Source organism: Lepisosteus platostomus, chromosome 13 (genome assembly GCF_059453375.1).
Source record: "Lepisosteus platostomus isolate fLepPlt1 chromosome 13, fLepPlt1.hap1, whole genome shotgun sequence".
Classification (NCBI taxonomy): Eukaryota; Metazoa; Chordata; class Actinopteri; order Semionotiformes; family Lepisosteidae; genus Lepisosteus; species Lepisosteus platostomus.
Genome location: NC_142623.1, coordinates 32,265,912 through 32,286,430, shown reverse-complemented (window position 1 = coordinate 32,286,430; position 20,519 = coordinate 32,265,912). Strand labels below are relative to the sequence as shown.

The window sequence follows — 20,519 nt, the reverse complement described above, 5'->3', positions numbered from 1 at the left end:
GACTGGACTATAGGTTCAGCAGAGCCAGTGATTTAGTGATGCAGATGTACTGGCCAAATGGCAGCACTAGGAGTTGTGATCTAATATTGCGATAGGAGGGCAATACGACTACTGTACTGTAGTTGAGGGATACTATTGACAGCAGTAGTTCTGGTAATATTTGACAGTTCCACCCTGTCAGATCTTGGACACGAGGCTGGACTGAGCCTGGTCAGTACTGGCAAGGTAGGGAGACCTGCAAGAGACAGCAGGTGATCATTGGAAGTGGTGCTGGTGGACCAGTAAGTGGCGCACTTTCCTCTGGAGCACACTTTCCAGTCCATTGGCTCTGTATGTTGACCTGGGACACTGATCTGTAGGGGGAGATGTAATTCAGATGAGATGTTAAACTGAAGTCCTCAGTCTTCAAAGATCTGGCTAAACGCCACTAACAGTTTGTACAATCCCACCTTCCTAAAGTCTCCCTTAATTCGGCTTCTGAAGCAGTTCCTCTCTCCTCCCCTGATCTGTGTGTCGTGGGGCTGCAGGAGGACTGAACCCCACTCTGGTCTTGTACAGTTTCTCTCTCCTCCCCTGATCTGTGTGTCATGGGGCTGCAGGAGGACTGAACCCCACTCTGGTCTTGTACAGTTTCTCTCTCCTCCCCTGATCTGTGTGTCGTGGAGCTGTAGGAGGACTGAACCCCACTCTGGTCTTGTACAGTTTCTCTGTCCTCCCCTGACCTGTGTGTCGTGGGGCTGCAGGTGCAGAACAGTGTCACCCAGGTGGTTCTGCACTTCAGTGGGGATGAAGTGGGTCCCCTTCTGTGTGTGAAGCTCTTTGGGATGAAAGCAAGGGCAGGACAGGAGCACAGAGAGCCACAGAGGAGAGCCCCACACGCACACGTACCGCTCTTGACTCAGTCTGGTTTCGGGGAGACGGCCGCCAATCGCTCCTGTCACCCGGGGTGTAGTACCGCTCAGCGGCCTGTAGGCGCCTCTGCAGCTGCAGCGCGGCCCGTCGTGACCCGCTGGGCTCCTCTCTTTCCCAGAAGTTCGCTCGTCTGCAGCGGCCTGACCTCCGTGAACCGGCGGTTTCCTCTTCTTTTTTATTTCTTCATGGCGGTCCGGGGAGAAGAGGACTGGCGATTGCATTCACACTGTCCCGTCCGCACCGACTCCCTGAGACACCATCCCAGCCCACGGCGGCCTTCAGCGGGTAAGCGCGGCGCCGAGCTCGCCGGGATCCGCCCGCGGGGGCACGGGGCGCCCGGGCCGGGAGCAGGGCTGCTGGAGAGGGCGCACCGGGACTCCAGAGCTCCGCCATTCGGGCTGTAAATTTTAGGAAAAGAGAGGAGGGGAGGGAGAGAGACTTTGTGTGCGCCACTACGAAAGCGAAACGGGCCGCCTTCCCCAGTCTCGCACACACGCGTGGATGTGTCGCTACTTTCCTGGCCCGCGGAGTTCGGGACTTTTCTGGGGAGGCTCGTTCCCGCAGCTCGTGCCCTGCGGTGAATATTCGGGAACATTTGGGGGGGCAGAAGGACGGGGGGGGGGGGGGCGAGGGGTTGGTGACGGCGGTGGCGGCCGAGGCGGCGGGTCACTTTTTTTTTTTCTTGTTTAAAAAAAAGAAGGAAATGTTTTGGGACACCGCGGGGGGTGGAGCGGAGCGGGGCGGAGCGGGGCGGCTGGAAAGTTCCGGGCCGGTTTCCGAAGCGCGGGAGGCGGGCGGGATGACGGACGGGCGGGCTCGGGTCGGCTGCCCAGGCTGAGGCGCAGTCGGGTCCGTCTTCTCCCCCCGTGGCGGCGGTGACGTGCGGGGGTCGGCGGCAACTGTCACTTCTCGCCCTGCGGGGCGCGGAAACGGGGTTTGCAGGCGCTAGCTTGTTTCCAGCCCAGTGTAATCGGAGCAGCCGACATCCCGGCGACACCCGCCCCCCCCCCCCCGGCGCAGTGAGCCCTCCCGGTGTCCGGCCGGGGCTCCGGGCTGCGCGCCTCTCGCCCTCGGCAGGAATGGCGGCCACGTGACGGCAGGTCGTGGACGGCGTGGGAGTGCGGGCACGACACGGCGAGAGTTTCCTCACGGGGGTTCAAGTTCGCGACGCGGGTCCCCGGACGGCGTGGTGCTTGATCTCCCACTCCACGCACGAAGCGGTTTGCGCTCGGCCGAGTGGGAGTCCCTGCCGATCAGGCGCTCCTTCTTGGTGAGCCGAGAGGCTTGTGTGGTGGTTCAGAGCGCCGGCTGGCGTGAACACTTCTGGGGTCTCGGTCTTGAGTGTAACGTGTCTGTTGGTTCAAACCGCGAAGTGCACAGCGGCGCTTATCTTCCTGAAGGAAAATCCCAACCTGTGTGGGACTGGGAAATGAGGGTGATTTATTTTTCTGGGGGGGAGTGGGACTATCGGGGCGCAGGCAGAGCTTGTTTTAGGGGAACAGGGTGTTCTAGGAGCAGAAGGGACTGGGCACCCCGAAGCAAGACACTGGGCTGAATGGAGTGGCCCTCATCTGGAAGGCTTTCACTGCGGGGGGGGGTGGCGATCTCTCTCCCAGCGGACAGCCTCAGCGCAGCGTTGAGGGTTAATTGCTTAATTGACCCGAGCGAGCCCCGCTCAGTTCGGATGGCAGTGAAGTTTTTGACCTTCCCCAGCTTGTCCATGCTGTGCGTCAGACAGTGTGTCAGCTCGAAACCCCCCGCCCCGCCCCCCAGGAGATCACAGTTTCTGTGTGGATGTGTGTGTGTGTGCGCGCGCCTGCCAGCGTGTTTTGGGCAAGATCTCTGCAGGTGTTTCCTTCAGATGGTTTCCCATGATAAGCCGTCTGCGCCGGAGCTGTGCAGGCTGCCCTGCGCCCGCGCTTCCGAGCCGAGACGGCGTCTCGGATCGCAGTGTTCCCCGCCTCCTTCGCGGCACAGCGGGAGAGCCCGTTGGTGACCAGCGGGCGAGCAGCCCCCGACGCCAGGCGTGCCCCAGCACAGCTCTCTTCCGCGGTGCTCCCCTGACGGCCCGCCTCTCTCCCTCTCTCTCTGCTTCTCCAGCAGGTACCTCGACCATCGGCGGCGGGATGGACTAACCGCGGACGCCCCACAGCGAGAGAGAGAGAGAGACAGAGAGCGAATTCCCCCGAGCGGTGAGTGTCGGAGCGCGCGGCCTCCTGCCCCCGCCACGGCGTCGGGCCGCGGCCAGGCGCCCCCCTCGCGCCCCGGAAGCTCTGGGCCTGCCCGCCGCTGCACGTGAGCTCGCGATCGCTTCCTGCAAGCCCCCTGATCGCGTGCCCGCCGGGGAGGGCGCCTATGTGCAAGGGGCAGAAAGCACAACATTGGTGCATCTCAGGGCCTCTTTTGTTCATTTGGCTGAGATGCTTTGTGCAGGGGAACGGTTCTGCAGCCATTTTCACAGCCAGGTGTCCTACTGGAGCAGTCTGGCTGTAGGGGACGTAGCGCCTCTCTCTCTCGGGGGTACTGCGGTGGTGTCGCGCTCGGCGATTCGGACCTGGCTCCCCGAGCAGTCTTGCGCGATGCTGTCTTGGGACTCCCCTTAATCCACTCCCTCTCCCTGGTATCCACCTCTCTCGCCTCCCGACGGAGGCAGAGCAGGGGCCTGTGGGACTGCTCTCTCCTAACCCCGCTCGATAACTGCAGGGAAGAGGCACGACAGCTTCACGTCAAACAGTGTTCTCCAAAACACAGACTCGGGGGTTTGAGAGGGAGGGGTCGCAGCAAGAGGCACCTTTAAAAATGATGTTTTTAAGGACCTAGTTATCCTGATGAGCTCTGGCTGGAGTAACGAGGTGCCCCGGTCGATCCGGACGAGCGCGGTTGTTCCACTGGAGCAGCCTGGAGATCCCCCTGGCCTGTTTCTTGCTCTGCCTGGGCCCCGGGGCTCCCGCACAGCGACCCAGCTCTGCGCGGGTGTGCCGGCGTCCAGCAGCGGGTCATGTCTGCAGTTATCTGAGATCCCAGTGGTGGCACCAGCGATCCAGGACCTCCTCCAGACAAGTGCAGACGAGTGTCTCTGCTCTCTGCCTCTTCCCTCTGCTCTCGAGTGTCTCCCTCCACTCTCTCTGCTTCTGCTCTCGAGTGTCTCTACTCTCTGCCTCTTCCCTCTGCTCTCGAGTGTCTCTGCCTCTGCTCTCCCTCTTTGTCTCTTTACTCCGCCTCTCTCCACTCTCTATTCTGCCTCTGCTCTCCCTCTCCACTCTATTCTGCCTCTTCCCTCTGCTCTCTGCCTCATCCCTCTGCTCTCGAGTGTCTCTCTCTGCTCTCTGCCTCATCCCTCTGCTCTCGAGTGTCTCTCTCTGCTCTCTGCCTCATCCCTCTGCTCTCGAGTGTCTCTCTCTGCTCTCTGCCTCATCCCTCTGCTCTCGAGTGTCTCTCTCTGCTCTCTGCCTCCTCTCTCTGCTCTCTGCCTCATCTTTCTGCTCTTGAGTGTCTCTCTCTGCTCTCTGCCTCATCCCTCTGCTCTCGAGTGTCTCTGCTCTTACTCTCCACTCTCTCTCTGCCTCTGTTCTTACTCTCCACTCTCTATTCTGCCTCTGCTCTCCCTCTTCGTCTCTCCTCTGCCTCTCTCCACCCTTCCACCCGAGACCTGGACCCTTCCGCTGCGACAGTGTGGGACCCGTGCCCAGTGTGTGGGGCTCGTGGTGGCCTGCGGCCCAGGCGTGACCTGCTCCGTCTCCCCCCCCCCCCCCCCCCCCTCAGACCCTGCGGCGAGCGAGAGCGCCCCGTCCTGTGCCGGAGCGAGGCAGCGGCGAGGGTTGTGCGGTTGCGCCCGTGTGCGAGTGGCGCTGGCCGGCGCCGGGACTCCGAGACCATGGCTCTGATGGACAAGCACAAGGTCAAGCGGCAGAGACTGGACCGCATCTGTGAAGGTGAGCCGCCCGCGCAGGCCCCCGTGGGGTACCGGTCCGAGACTCCCCTTGTGCGGCGGTCTGGGCCAGTCCGGGTCTTGCCAGATACTGATGTAGAGACAGGCGGTGCAGAAGAGCAGCTGGTTCAGTTTTCCAGCTCCTGGGCCCAGAGTAAGGTACTCTGTTCAGTGTAAAGCAAGGGTCAGTATCGGGGAGGGAGAGCTCTTGGGATACCCAGGCTCCTGCTGCGTGTGGTGTAGGTGGACCAGTAGGGGGCACTCCAAGAGGTCCCGCAGGATGGTGTCCGTTGTTGAATCCTTGAAGCAGGGCCCCCTCCCCACCTGCAGTCTGGTGGAGTCGGAACCGAAGAGACTCGGTTCCTCTGGTGTGCCTGGGCCCGTGCCTTTAAACCTGAGACTGTTCTCAGCTCTCTGAAGTCCAGGACTCCTGTGTCATGTTTGGATTCTGCTGTCCAGTTTTGTGTTGACTGGCACACCCCTCCAGCAGTTGGGGGTTTCGCTTTTCCTTAGTGGGAAATCGCTCTCCCATAGCCTGGCCTCCCATGATGCTCTGGGGGTGATGAGAGGTGACTTGTTCCCGAAGAAGGTACCTGTGAAATATAGGGAACCCCTCTTGTCCTACTGGGGGTCCCACTCATTGTCCTCACCTGTGACAGTAGCACCCCCCTGAATGACATTTTCCCGCCCTGCATATATGTGTGGGGCTATATGGGATCAGACAAGGTTGTCTTGGTTAAGTGAAGTTTTCTGTGCTTGGGCTGACCGCTGACCGCTGACCGCTGACCCTAACTGCCAGGGTGATCACTGAAGGGCATCCGGACTGGACTGAGAGAGGTGCTGAGCACAGCTAGCATCACACACACATGCAGACATTACTGCACATTACTCCACCAGCTGATCACTAAAGGCCACTGAGCACAGCTAGCAGCACACACACAGACATGACTGCACCAGTCAGTAGCCCTGTTGCCAATACTGTTGTTCTTCATGGGCTGTACTTCTGTTGTTTCACTTGTGACCCAGAAAGGAGGCTGTGTGGATTGTGAACCTGGTTGCTTGTGGTCACAATGACTTTGGTCGTTCTGTCTCGGGGTTTGGCCTCCAGGTTAATATTTTTCTCTAAAATACTGGGGGGCTTAAGATCGGCCCAGATAGCGCAGACCTGGGCTGTGCAGTACGGGGGGGCTCAAGTTCGCCACGATAAACCGTCCTGTATGTGCGTTTCAAACTTCCGATCCAAACGCACGCGCCCTCAAGATTTGTTGCGAAGTTTCATGCAAAGTAAAAGTGTCCGCTAGGGGTGGGAATCTCTAGGCACCCCACGATTCGATTTCGATTCGGGGTGCCACCATGCGCTTATAAATCGATTCTCCATGCATCTCGATCTTTTTTTTTCCTCTACATGATGATTTTTTTTCTCACTGCGTGACTGGATCACCCGAGACCCGAGCTGCCAGCCATCGGTGACGCAGTGAGCGGTAATGGTGATGTAGGGTTCTGCTGCAGTGGACGTCCGCGCGTCGCAGGTTATTGCCACCCTATTGGCTTTCTCCAGGGGTTCCAGAACTTGGGTTTTGGTGTCGTTGTAGAGCGCTGGTATTGCTGTTTCACAGATGCGAGGCCGAGGCGGCCTGTCGTACCCCGGCTCCGGTGTTTCTGACATCTAGCGGAAGCCCGGGTTTTCAACAGCGGCGTGGGGGCGCAAGTCTCGTTATAGACCCGGTGATTCTCCTGGCCCGGTCTGAACCATGTGGGAGCTTTGACGCGGGCTCGAGGGGGGTCTCTGCTCGGCAGCAGCAAGAACGGGCCGCTTTCCCTCCAGCTCCGGGTGGGAACGTGAAATGTGATTGCGCATGATCGTTGTGTTCCTGGAACATTCTCTCTGGGTAAAACACAGCTGGCACGCTGCTCAGCTCTTATCCAGTTCATTTTCACCTTTCACTTCAGAAAATCCGAAATGTGCCCTAAGGGTGTCTCTCCAAGAGGAGGGTGCAGGCCGGAGTGTGTCCGTCTTCACAAACCGGGTAGTTTAGCTTAGTTCAGGTGTAAGCATGGCGCACTTGTACATATCACCACGCAATTAATTTACTCTTAAACCCAAAGAACGAAACCATTATTATTTGTTCTCTTTGTCTTTTACTTTGTAACATTTTTGTCTGAAATGTTTAGTACTGTGCGTATTTTTTTAAAAAAATTAAAAGATCGATTACGGAGTTTTGTGCATCGATGCGGAATCATACAGGAGAGGATCATGATGCATCTAAGAGTCGCCTTTTTTTTCCCCACCCCTACTGTCCGCTGGGTTTGGGAGCAGTGAGGAGCAGTGTGTTCAGAGGTTGCCCGGAGAGCACTAGCAGTCTGTGCATGACGTCCGCAGTGAAGCACAGTGGGGGATCAGTACAGACGAGAGCAGCCCTGACTGGTGTATGGTGTGCAGTGGCTGTCGTATCTTCTCTTCTGTTCAATATGCATTGCATTGTGTATTCTGTGTCTGCTGTTTAATATTTTAATGTTGTACGTCTGCTGGTTAAGAGAGATGATTGGTTGCCAAAAACGAGCGTTGAATCCCACCAAAATGTATGCTGGGTTTTGTACTTTTGTATTTAATCTTTGGGTGCAATATAATTACTTTAATTACACATTTAAGTTGAATTAGTCTGTTTTTTTTATATCGATTGCTATAGCGACTCCTGCTATGACCTGTTTAAAGTGGTGAGGTGTCTGTGCTCTGCTGACGAGCCAGGAAGGGGCGGCAGGTAGTTTCAAACGGGACAGGTGTCTGTGCTCTGCTGACGAGCCGCGCGGGGGCAGCAGATCGCTCCTAACTCTCTACCCTCTGAACTAGCAGTTCAGATGGCTGTGCTGAGAGAGGGGCTCCTGTCCCCCCCGGCCGATTCGAATCGCCATCGTGAGTTTTCTCCGGCCGCCTCGCTGCGCACGGCCTGTGCCCCTCTCTGAGGTCGAGGAGCTGATGCCCAGCCGCCCCTCCCCCCTCGCTCGCTCGCCTGCGGGCGGGCAGCCGACGTCTCACTTCCTTCCTGCGCGGCGTGTCGCAGGGGGCCTGCCTGGGCCGGGCGGTGAAAGTGTGTCACAGAGGGGGGGGGGGTATGGGAGTGCGGCTCTGTTGTTGTTGGGGTGTGTGCGTGAGTGTGTCGTGGCCGAGGAGGCTGTCTGCATGACACCGACTGTCTGCTGCCCTAATTAGATGGGGCCCCTTTGTCTTTTCAGTCTGCAGGATGTCAGCAGCACAGATGAAGGGGCTGTATGGGCTTTATTTTTCCTTCATGCCACTTGTGGATAGCAGTCTGATCCACTCCAGGCTTTACAGTGCTGTCAGTCACGCTCCCAGTGCACAGCAGTCTGATCCACTCCAGGCTTTACAGTGCTGTCAGTCACACTCCCAGTGCACAGCAGTCTGATCCACTCCAGGCTTTACAGTGCTGTCAGTCACGCTCCCAGTGCACAGCAGTCTGATCCACTCCAGGCTTTACAGTGCTGTCAGTCACGCTCCCAGTGCACAGCAGTCTGATCCACTCCAGGCTTTACAGTGCTGTCAGTCACACTCCCAGTGACAGCAGTCTGATCCACTCCAGGCTTTACAGTGCTGTCAGTCTGACTCCCAGTGCACAGCAGTCTGATCCACCCCAGGCTTTACAGTGCTGTCAGTCACACTCCCAGTGCACAGCAGTCTGATCCGCTCCAGGCTTTCAGTCTGACTTCTTTGGTCACCCGAAGAAGGCTCCACAGCTGAAACATTGTTTCTTCTCTTCAGCACGGAATAAACTTTTGCAGCCTACGCATGCTGGTGCAGCTACCTACTTGAGCGGTAGTAGTTCAGGTGGGCAGCTGCGTCAGCATGCGTAGGCTGCAAAGGAACAAGTAATAGGTTTATTCCATGCTATAAAAAAGAAGAAAGAGAACACAACATTTCGGCTGTGAAGCCTTCTTCAGGTGCTTTTGAGTTTTTTTGAGTTTGAGCTACTTTTGAGTTTTTGTGTTTAAATTTTTCTATTGAAAAAGATTAAGCCTGGGGAGAATCGCAACACAGTGAGCAGTGTGTGGTTGTAAAGAGCAGGTAACCTGATTTTACATAAAAACATACAACTCTTGCCGTATGGGTCGCATAAAAACATACGGCTTATTGGCATAGAAGTCATACGTGTCGATAAATCTTTATTCAGTGTGTTAAGATTTTTTGTAATGCTTTGTTGGCTCTTGAATGTACAAAATCAAAGGTCTTCAAGGGAAAAAAAATCCCTTCCCGTGTGGAGGGAGATGGGATTGGTCTACAGGGAGCTTGGGAAGTGGCCCAGCTGTCCCTTTATAAGCCAACAGCAGGCCTGAGGGAGCTCCGCCCCTTGGTGACGGCGCACGTCTGTGCCGGTTGGCTGGTGCTGAGGGGTCCTCGCGTGTGATTGGAGCAGCACCGGGGGAGGGGGAGGGCGCTGTCAGCACAGTGCCGGTGTGGGTGGAAGCAGTGTGACACCGTCCAGGAGAGCAGAGAAAGAGGGGAGCACGGCAGCGGATTGCAGCATGCAAGGTTGGCTCGGCTTTCTGGGGGGGGGGAGGGAGCGTGGTTTAAGGCAGGGGGGGGAGATGGGGGTTCTGACCTGATCTGTGTGATTGTGTGAGGAGTGGGTGTAGGGTGGGACACTGCACCAAGATCAAGCACGTGCTCTGCGAGGAGGGGGGTTGGATCTGAATGAATGGCTTTGTGTGTCCGTGCCGTGCCTGTGCGTGTTGCTTTGACCCTCCCCCCCCCCCCCCCCACTGCCTTGACTGGAGAGCCCCGTCTGGGCTCACACATGCCATCCCCACACAGCCACCACCTCTGCCCTCTGGCCGGTCGTGACTCGAGGTGGGGGGGGCACCGCTCGGCCCTGCCCTGCTGCAGTAAGATGAGCACTTGGCCTTGGGAGGCGGGGTCAACAGGGCGGTATCTGGGGGAGGCGGATCGCGCAGGGCCTTACGGAGATGCTGGAGCATCAGGGTCAGCCTGCTGGAGGGGGGTGGGGGCTGGTACCGTTCTGTTCGGAGTCCTCCAGGGTGTTGGGTTACTGATGTGAGGCTGGCACACATCAGTGCCAATTCTTATCCTCTGTCTTCTGTTGCAAGCTTGCTGTCTCATGTCCTCACGGAGAATTGCGCCGCGCGCCCCGTAATCGGGCTCAGTTGTTCAAATCTGTGCCGCCACGAGGTTGTCCGAGTGACCCGGTCCTGCCATTGCATTGCACTGGGAGGTAGGAAGGGTGCAATTAAGAATTTTCCTGTAGTTTTTTTTTCCCCTCCACCAAATAATCCCTCTGTCAAGAGGGTAAGGACCTCCTTGTTGGAGAGCTGCGCTCCTGAGACCCCGGCTCTGTGCGGCCTGTGTTGCCTTGTGCCCGCTGGCATGCGCTAATCCCAGCTCAGGGAGCACATGGCGGCTGTCAGAGGAGAGGGGGAGGGGTGCCTTCTTCCACACTTCCAGCCAGGGAAAAACATGCACTCGTTGTGGGTGAGGGCCCTAGGAAGAGAGGTCACTGTGGCTCTCCTGCGGGGTTAGGCTGGGCTGGACACGCACCTGCTCCGTCACATTTTTCTGCGGTGACTGTGTCTAGCGCCCGGGGGTATTCAGGAGGCATGTAGGAGGACTCGGGGCAAGTGGTTGGGTGAGGATCTGTGCCCCACCTGCACAACATCTTTCTGCACCTGCAGCCCCACGACACACAGATCAGGGGAGGAGAGAGAAACTGGACAAGACCAGAGTGGGGTTCAGTCCTCCTGCAGCCCCACGACACACAGATCAGGGGAGGAGAGAGAAACTGGACAAGACCAGAGTGGAGTTCAGCCAGGACACTGGGGTGACAGCCCCACTCTTACCAGCAGCCCTGGGATCTGTACTGACCGAGCAGTCAGGACCTCGGTTTAATGTCTCTTGTGAAGGACAGCACCTCCTACAGCTCAGTGTCCTCAGTCATGCTATGGGGATTTTGGATTTGAAGCTGTGCTCCTATTGGTCTACCAGCATCACTTGCGGCAGGAATCGCCTGCTTGCCTTTGGAATTAATTGTTTCACCACGTTTGTCCTATAACTGAGCCCTGGACTTGCTTGGAAGGCTTAAGCAGGAGAGTCTTCTGGTTCTTGTGGCCGTGACCGTTATTTTAAGGTCTTCCCCCCCTTATCTACAGTAGTGGGTGAAGTTAGTGACAAGGTGCGGAGGTGCTGCTCATCCGGGGGGTGTCTCTGTTCCAGATGGGAGGTTAGTAACGTTACTTGTTTGCTCTCCTCTGTTCCTTAGGCATCCGCCCCCCCATCCTGAATGGGCCGATGCACCCGCGCCCCCTGGTGGCCCTGCTGGATGGGCGCGACTGCACCGTGGAGATGCCCATCTTGAAGGACGTGGCCACCGTGGCCTTCTGTGATGCCCAGTCCACACACGAGATCCACGAGAAGGTGCCCTCCCGGCCCGTACCTTTCACCCCCTCGAATCTCTTCTCTCTTTCTCCTGTGTCTTCCCTCCTACTTCCATAGAATTGAGAACTTTTCTTCCTAATGTTGCTGACCCTCTCCAGTAAGGGTACACGGTATAAAACGGGTATACCGGTAAACCCCGGTTGTTTAGTCACACGGTACGTACCGTGGTACGTTTTAGACGGGACCGGGACGCTCGGTGATTTCCAGTGAATTCCCACAGCGGTTTTGTTTTCGATTTTTTTTTCTTACAAAAGAGCTTCTGCTGTTTACATTCGTGAAATCAAATTTGATTCAAAACCAAAACGACTGCCATAAAAAGGGTCAAGTTTTCAACTTGAAAGAAAGTCATGCTAAAGGTATGTCCCGCATATCATTGGCTCGTAAGTTCAGAAATATGACGTGATTTCGGAAGTCACGCGGAAATAATCTTGGCTGATTGGTTCAAAACGACTTAACTTTCGATACGGGCATTCCCAGTAACCCATTGCACACGTGCTGTTTTTCTGATTCTACTGGATCTCTAGTCGGGCAGTCTAGTCTTGATCATGTTTTTTAATTCCATTACTACGATTAGACATGCCTTGATTTCTTTTTTGCATGTAAGATTGTCTTACGCTGTTTAAGTCAATTTAGAATTTCTTGCCTCAGCAATGTTTTAAACAAGTATTGAGGATTTTGTGACGTTTTAGATGGAATAAACATGCTAAACATGTTTCATAAGGTTGTGAATGTCAACTTTACTCACTATAAAGAAAAAATGTTACAACTTCCAAGCACCTGTCATATTTTGAATTTGACATTATCTTGCTAAGCAAAATTAACCTCCAGTAGCTTGTGAAAAAGTTGTTGAATTTCTACCCTGTTCGGTTACTTCTAGTTCTTTGGTTCCAGTAAAACAACAAAACAACCATTTTCATTGCTCTATTTTGTGTACAGCTCAGTATGCTTTACTAATCATGAGATCAGACTGAGAGAGGGTCTCCATATATAAACATGCAAAATAGTTTGTGGTGTGCTGTGGTTTTCCAGAGGCGGTGCCCAGCCCTCCTCCTCCTCCTCCGCTGTCTCCCGTGTCTCTTCTCTGCCCGCTCTCTGACTCCGCCCCTCTCTCTCAGGTGTTGAACGAAGCAGTGGGTGCGCTGATGTACCACACCATCACGCTGTCCCGGGACGATCTGGACAAATTCAAGGGCCTGCGGGTCATCGTGCGGATCGGCAGCGGGTTCGACAACATCGACATCAAGGCCGCCGCCGAGCTAGGTACTCCCTACCCCCCCCCCCGCCGCCTCACGGGCAGGCGCTGCCCTGTGCCGCGGCGCTGACGTGACCCCCCTCCCCCCGCAGGGATCGCGGTGTGCAACGTGCCCTCGTCCTCGGTGGAGGAGACGGCCGACTCCACGCTCTGCCACATCCTCAACCTGTACCGGCGCGTCAGCTGGCTGCACCAGGCGCTGCGGGAGGGCACGCGCGCCGCCAGCGTGGAGCAGATCCGCGAGGTGGCCGGGGGCGCCGCCAGGATCCGCGGAGAGACGCTGGGCATCATCGGGCTGGGTGAGGGCGAGGGTGTGGAGGGGCGGGCGGGCGGGGGGGTTGAGGAGTGCGGCCTCGGAAGCCGGGCCGAGGGAGAGGCAGGTCTCCGTGCCGCGCCCGCTGAAGGCGGTTCTGGCGTTGCAGGGCGCGTCGGGCAGGCCGTGGCCCTGCGGGCGAAGGCCTTCGGGTTCAGCGTGATCTTCTACGACCCCTACCTGCCGGACGGCGTGGAGCGCTCCCTGGGCCTGCAGCGCATGGCCACCCTGCAGGACCTGCTGGTGCACAGCGACTGCGTCTCGCTGCACTGCAGCCTGAACGAGCACAACCACCACCTCATCAACGACTTCACCATCAAACAGGTACGGGCACCGTCCGCACCGAGGCGGGCAGGGGGGGAGTGAAAGACGATCGCGCCGGTGGCCCTACTTCGGGGAGGGGGTGGGGGCGCGGGACAGCGGTGAGCGGTCGCTTTGTCGGCACGCGTCACGTTGTGTTGTTGTGTTGCCGCAGATGCGCCAGGGGGCGTTCCTGGTGAACACTGCGCGGGGGGGGCTGGTGGACGAGAAGGCGCTGGCGCAGGCGCTGAAGGAGGGCAGGATACGGGGGGCTGCGCTGGATGTCCACGAGACTGAACCCTTCAGGTCAGTAAAGACGCGGCTGCCGAGGCCCGACCTGCACCCTGTGCTGGGCAGTGCCCCCGGTCCGACTGCTGCACCCCACGGCCCGATCCGCTCTTGTGACATCATCATACAGGGAATCTGTAGTTGGGAACCACAGCTTGTTTCCTACCCCATTTCTCACTGCAACCCTCCTTCACACTCACTCTCTCTCCAGTTTCTCTCAGGGACCTCTGAAGGACGCCCCAAATCTGATCTGCACCCCACACACTGCCTGGTACAGTGAGCAGGCTTCCATTGAGGCCAGAGAAGAGGCAGCCAGGGAGGTCAGGAGAGCCATCACAGGTACAGAGAGAGGGGGGGGGACGGTGGAGGAGGAGTGGAGAGAGATGGGAGAGAGGAGGAGCAGGAGAGGGGGGGGGGCACGAGAGAGGAGGAGCAGGAGAGGGGGGGGGGCACGAGAGAGGAGGAGCAGGAGAGGGGGGGGGCACGAGAGAGGAGGAGCAGGAGAGGGAAGAGTCCAGAGTAGAGGCCTGTTGGTCAGCTGGGCCAGGGAGGAGGATAAGAAGGGTGTTGCTCTCTCCTATTACTCTGCTGTCCCTGTTCTGTCTCTCCAGGACGTATCCCAGAGAACCTGAAGAACTGCGTCAACAAGGAGTACCTGATGGCCGCCGCCCAGTGGCCCAGCATCGACCCAGCCGCCGTGCACCCTGAGCTCAATGGAGCTGCGGCCTACAGGTGAGGGGCAGGAGCTCCACAGGAGACCCGCGCCGCCGCCGCCGCCCAGCCGCCTTCTGGGACGTCTGGTCTTACCGTACTCGTATGCCCCTCTGTGCGCAGGTTCCCGGCAAGTATGGTGAGCGTGACGGCGGGCGGCCTGCCGGGCACGGCGGCCGTGGAGGGGCTGGTGCCGGGCTCCCTGCCCATCGCTCACGGCATCGCGCCGGTGTCCCACCCGCCACACGCCCCCTCGCCCGGCCAGCCAGCCAAGCCCGAGCCGGACAGAGAGGTCCCCGCTGACCAATAGCACCAGATCCACACATTCCTGCTCGGACTTCACCTCCCACAGGCAGTTGCTGGCCACCCTGTCCGGTCCGGTCCGGCCCGGCCAGGCCCAGGCCTACAGGACAGTACATGACCCCTCGGAACAGCCTGGAGTGACCTGCCTGTGTCGCTCCCCTGATTTCTCTGTCTCTCCTTCTCCTCTGTCTCCTCTCTGTCCCCCCTTCCCCGTCGGTAAGCAATAATTGACTCCTCAAAGACTTTTTTCTATTTCTATTTTCCTCATTTTTTTAAATCTGTTTTGAATCTGAAAAGGATTATAAATATATATAGATCTATTTTGCTTTTTTCTTTTTCCACGTTCTGGAGCCGACCTCCTCAACTTAATTGTGACTTAATTTTTTTTTTTTAACAGTGCAGTATTAAGTGCTGAGAGGCTTTGTAGACAGAGCTTCCTCCGAGCCAGGAATCGCGATGTTTTAAATGAAAGTCCAGAACCTAACCGATGGGCAAGAGCCACTCAGCTCAGAACAGGCTTGTTTTATTTTCTTTTCTCCCTTGAGAGTTTGGTCGTTGCTGTTTCTGGCACATCAGGCTATCGGCAGTTCCCCGAGGAATAAAACAGATTTTTATACGATAAAGTAATTTTTACCTTTGTAAGTGGTGATATTTAATCGAGTGTGTGTTTTCACTGAAGCCAGATGCACTGTGCTTTGGGGGAGGAAGGGGAGGTTATAGATGTTTAAATCTGTTTTTAATAATTCCCTCCCCTGTGTGTGTCTCTCTCTGAAGATTTGAGTCATTCGTCCCATCGCCCTTGAACTCTTCTGTACAGCTGGGGGGTTCGGGGAAAGGGGAATGCGGCCTTGTGGTCTTTAGGCACCTGACTGGCCGGTCTTGCTCCCTCTCTGCCGCGCGCTGCTCCTCGCTCCAGGGTGTTGAGCAGGAGAGCTGAGCGCCGGCGTAGTTTCGACCCTGTTGGGAGTCGCAGCGTTCAGTCCGGTGCTGGCTGGCCGGAGCTCAGCAGCTGCCCACGGACAATGGGACCGGGATGATTGCGCCTGAGATCCAGCGTGTGGAAATACTGGCAGAGCACATCACTGATTTGTGTACAGAGAGGGAGAGGGAAGGCTGGTCAGGTGTGACAGCAATCCTACTGCACTTTTAAAAAAAAAAAAAAAACTGGCGTTTGCGAGAGGCCTCCTGTTCCTGTGCTGGTGGACTTAAAACCCTGTCACAGACTCTTCGGTGTGGGGCGAGACGGAGTGGCAGTGGCCCTTCTAGAGGGGAGTGATGCAGGGTGGCAGGGTGTGCTTTTGACCAAGCCTCGACGTGGCCGCTCCGCAGAGATGCCTTTAGACCAGGCTCTTTCCATGGAGCCTTGTGGTCGGCAGACATCGCCCATCGTGGGCTCTGCGCGGATCGCTGCGCCATCATTGGCACCTCCCTGTAGTTAGTGATCTCCTGAAGGGCGAGGGGTAACCCCACTTCGCTCCCTGCAACCGGGGGCTGCCCCTGTCTGGGTCCCTGCCCCTTTTTCTGCAGGCCTGAGGTCTTCAGCACTGGGGGGGGGCAGTTAAGCATTTGAGACCGTGATGTGATTGAGGGCCCATTGAGCATTTAAAGGGCTGGCTGGGGAAGGGCGCTGCCTTGGTGTGGACCAGGGGTGCCAAACCCGCCCCCCCGCTCTCGGGATTAGCTGAGCGCACTGCGGTGGCTCTGCTGGTGCAGTGTTTCCGCTGGTAGCTGGAGAGCTGTGCCCGAGCTCACGGCAGGGTGTTGCCTGTTGGGCTCCCTCAAGGTTGAGGCTCGGAGAGTTGGTTTCCCCACGGAGTCAGAATTGAGTTGTCACGTCGTGTCTTGATCGCTCGATCGCTCGTGCTCCGGAGCAGTAGTGAGCAAGGCAGGGGCTGGGCCCTCTCTGCCCTCACTGTGTCAGTCCCTGCCTCTTTCGAAATGCACTCCGAGGTGCAGTGAGGATGACCGGCAGGGGTCCCCACTTTGGTTGGCAGAGAGAAAAAGGCATCTGTACTTGCGGAGCTGTGCGTGCGAGTGGCCCAGCGGTCTGCTTCTTTGTCAAACAGGCCCCCCAATCGGATGACCCCTTCAGCCCGGCCCAGGCCCGTTCCTCGGACCCAAGCATCCTGCACTGGTGCTGGCTGGGGCTATGGACGCACCCACAGTGAGACGGGTGTGATAGTACCTTCATGATTCATGGAGATACTGGCAGCGCAGCTCACTGGGGTGCGAGTGCAGTCGGTTCTTCACAGGACAAGGGTTGTTAATGCTGGACATGCAGGAGCTGGCTGTCCAGAATCCAACACGCTTTTGTTTCAAGTGTTGGAATGGTGAAATACCACACCGGGCGTTCTCTTTGGTGACATGGTGTTGCAGGTTTGTGCCCACAGCGGGATGGCAGCACTAAGATGTGATGCTCCGTCCGGCCAGAAGTGGGCACCACATGCTCCCTTTTTCCATCGCTGCATTACGCATTTCAGAGAACTTAGAAAAGCTGTTTTTGTTGTTTTGAGATCGTTGCTACTGTGAAACAGGATTGTGCACCTCTGTGTGGCAATGCTGCGGCTGCTCCCTTTTACGCCCTTGTAGTGCTTTTAAACCCAAAAGAAGCCATAAGTGAACATGGCCAGTGGCGGAGGAGGCATTTGCTGTGCTCTTATCTGTGTGCAAGCTGCTTCTTTCCAAAGACCTGGGCGCGATTCTGGAGGCTTAATAGGCGCACAGGTGAGCGTTTGTCACCGAGTATGTATGTGCACACACACCCAGGGTGTGAGCACTCCCGCTCAGGTGAGTCTGCTGCGCAGGCCAGCCTCTGAGCTGCGCAGTCGGCTGCTTGCAGCCTGGGGCATTGCTGCACAGAGGGGAGGTGGCTGCGGGCGGGCTGACGTGGGCACCCTGACCTGCGCAGCTGCACAGCAGGAGGCGGGTGGACGGGGAGAGCCCTCCAGCTGTGCAGACCTAGCTCATCCACAAGTCGGAGCACGGGGAGCTCATGTCGGCCTCGGTCCCACTGCACAGGACCAGCAGAGCCATGTGTTTGTACTGACCAGCAGATCCTAAGCGCAGTGTCACTGCCATCCCAGAGGGGGGCAGTGTCTGTGACTGACTCTTTACTGTGAACACTGCTCTGTGACAAGGGAGCTCCCTTCTTAGTACCTCAGCAACAGATATATTGAATGTACTCTGATCTGTTTTTTTCGCTATGTACAGTTTTTTAGATACTACAGAGTTCTTTACGATAAAAAAAACCTTAATGATATAGTTGTGGGGATAGAAAAAAAGGAAAGATGACCATACTTTTAAATACCGAGAAAACATGGCAACTCTTTGGTTATCTATGAATTCTTAAGGAAAAGAAAGATCTCAGGCTTTCATTTTTTTTCTGTTTTAAGTTGTGGTTTAGCCTTCATGTTTCCGATATCTACATGAAAAAACGCACCATGGAGTTTGCCTCCTCTCTTTCTTTCCTGCCCTGCTGTGGGGTTGACGTGACCTCTCCTCTCGGGAGTGGGCATGAGTGTGGGCATGCCCCCCCTCTGAGGCAGGGGGAGGTGCAGAGCTAAGGCACTTTTTGGGGGGAACCTTTCCCTTTTCTGGGGCGAGGGAGGAGCAGGCAGGTGAGGTCCAGTTTAAGGAGGCAGGGGATGGGCTTGTGTGGGGGTCTTGTCTGTGGTCCTGCAGGACGGAGCTGGTTTGGAGTGTCTTGGGCGGAGCTCCGTCCAGGACACCCGCCAGCTTCCAGTGCCCTTCGTTTACATCGCCAGTACAGGGACTAACTGGACCTCTGTTTGTTTTTTGTACTTCTTTAATGAGACACATGGAGTTGGTGCCAGAAAATACTAGGCTGATGGGGAAAATGGAAAGGGCACTGAAACGTCAAGTTGACGCCGGCGCACGTGGTCGGCAGTGGCACTGGTAGAGCAGGTGTGATGAGGCTGAAGTTCCCGTTTCTGCCCCTGGAGAGCCGCCCCCCCTGCGCGTTTCCACCCACCGCCCTGTGCAGTGTGTTCTGCCCTTCCGCTGTGGGTTTTGCGTTCTGTGAGCTGTTGCTCTTAGTTTCTTTTCCCCTTCCGTTCTTTGTTGTTGTTTTCATTTTCCCCAGTTCTGTGGGGTGTTTTTCCTGTTCTGCGGTAGGGCTGGGTGGTGATGGCTGCTTGTCCTTCAGTGACGTGGGCCCCCTGTCTCGAGTTGGGGTTGGCGTGTTGAGGGCGTTCGACACGCTGGAACAGCACGTTTCCGACGCCAGGCCAGGTGTGAATTCCCCGCTTGTCGGGAGCGAGCAGGGGGTCCGGGACAGCTGCTCGGCGGCAGTGTCGAGACCCGGGGCGGTCAGGGGGGGCCCGTCCTGCTTGTCCCGCTTGAGCAGGGGCGGAGAGATCCAGTCGAGATGGGTGATGCGGTGCCGAGAGCTCGCTGTACGGGCAGAGAGGTGGGGGGAGGGTTCGAACGCCTTGGCCTGATGGGGGCAGGGGGTGACACCCGCATCAGCACGTCCAGGTGAAGGGATGAGTCTGAGAAAGGGCATGGGCTCCAGCTCTGTAAGTGGAGATGAGGGCAGGGAGTCCCCCGACGGGCGCTGTGAAAAGACACAGGGTAGGAAACGTAGCTTTGCAACATGTGAACACAGTGTTTTTGTTTGTGTTTCGTTTTTTTTTATTTTGCCTTTTGTTCTTCGAGAGTTGTTTTCAGACAGCAGCCTGCAAAAAGAAAATCTGTCTCCTGTAAGTAGGCTCTTAAGGCTTTTTTTTACCTTTTTGTTAGAAAAAAATCATGTTTGTGATCGTAACTTCACATACAAAATATTTTAATAAAATCTGAAGATAAAAAAATAATTTCAGATGTTTTATTCTTTTGTACAAGGGGGCATTCACACTTCCACTCCCAGTGCACAGCAGTCTGATCCACTCCAGGCTTTACAGTGCTGTCAGTCACACTCCCAGTGCACAGCAGTCTGATCCACTCCAGGCTTCTCTAGGATCTGGGCCTGCGCTGCTTGACTGCTCCTGTCCACTGATCATGAAACGTCCATCTTTTTTGCTGCAGCCTTGCAGAAGAAACTCTGGAGGTGTTTTGGTTTCAGGTTGGCCGAAGGGTAAAGGCCTCTTCCTGGCCTGACCTTTACTCTTACTCTGCCCTCTGACCTTTGAACCTGTGTGCACAGGTCTGTGAAGCTGCTCACTGGAAACGCAAAGCTGGAGTAACAATGGGTACAGCTCTTGTCCTCTTGTGCGGTTAGGGATGTGTTCCCAGATGACCCCGAGCCAGCGTAGTCCAGTTACAGTCTGTCAATCCTGGTTCCCCAGCGGGAGAAAAGCAGCACTGGGAGACTCCCAGGAAGGATGCACCCCGGCCTCCTCATTCAGCGGATCGGCCTGTAATGTTCTGGTGTCGTTTCTCGTGCCTCTCCCTGCGGCTCTGGGCCCACTTGGAGGTGCAAAAGGGGTGCCTGGTGGGGGGTGACACCTATGCAAAATAATGGCGTGCAGTATGCCTGCGATCAGCTTGTGTTCCTTCCAACATCCAGACTTGGTCGTCAATGTACCCGATTGGTTCAGGAGACCCAGCAAATTGGGTTTTATTAAATTTATCACCGTAATTGCAAAAACATCTTTTGCTATTCTAAGGGATAAATGAGCCAAGGGTTTCTGGGGCTCTGTATGGACATTGGGGAATCCTTGCTAGGAAAGGACTTCTCCAGCCAGGAAGATGGGGCTGCTGTCCGAGGGGTACAGGGCTGCCCGGTCTGGCAGGGCCCGGATGAGAAGACTCAACAGGGACTTTCCAAATCCCTCGTCCGCCTGTGGGGAAATTTGCATCTGCAGCCTGGGCCCAAATCCGCAGGCTGGGATTCGATACAAGCGCTGGTCTTCCTGTCGCGGTTTGGTACCGCGCGTGCGCTACATCCATCTCCCAGCCTCCTCCTCCTCCTCCTCCAGGAACTCCAGCCGCTGCGGTCAGGGAAGGAAGCTGGGTTCTCGCCGTAAATCTTGGGGCTGAGCGAGCCGCCGGGAGGGGGCGCGGGCCAGCTGGGATCGTGATTGCAAGAGGTCGC

The 20,519-nt window shown here is 56.6% G+C and overlaps 1 protein-coding gene across 5 annotated transcripts; it reads left to right on the top strand.

Annotated features, from left to right (window-relative positions):
• Nucleotides 1-1,014: 1,014 nt before the first annotated feature.
• On the top strand, nt 1,015-19,299 carry ctbp1l (C-terminal binding protein 1-like). Of its 5 annotated transcripts, none has more exons than XM_088604199.1 (11): nt 1,015-1,197; nt 3,016-3,104; nt 4,675-4,844; nt 11,125-11,279; nt 12,416-12,560; nt 12,645-12,851; nt 12,975-13,189; nt 13,341-13,471; nt 13,665-13,792; nt 14,065-14,185; nt 14,288-19,299. In XM_088604199.1, the coding sequence occupies exons 3-11, from the start codon at nt 4,787-4,789 to the stop codon at nt 14,472-14,474; spliced, it is 1,347 nt and encodes a 448-aa protein (XP_088460325.1). In that variant the 5' UTR covers nt 1,015-1,197; nt 3,016-3,104; nt 4,675-4,786; the 3' UTR covers nt 14,475-19,299. The 5 variants fall into 5 exon arrangements, with proteins under 5 accessions (XP_088460325.1, XP_088460324.1, XP_088460327.1 ...); XM_088604198.1 differs by having other exon boundaries at nt 3,013-3,104; XM_088604200.1 differs by lacking the exon at nt 1,015-1,197 and adding an exon at nt 1,677-2,182 and having other exon boundaries at nt 3,013-3,104.
• Nucleotides 19,300-20,519: the final 1,220 nt, after the last annotated feature.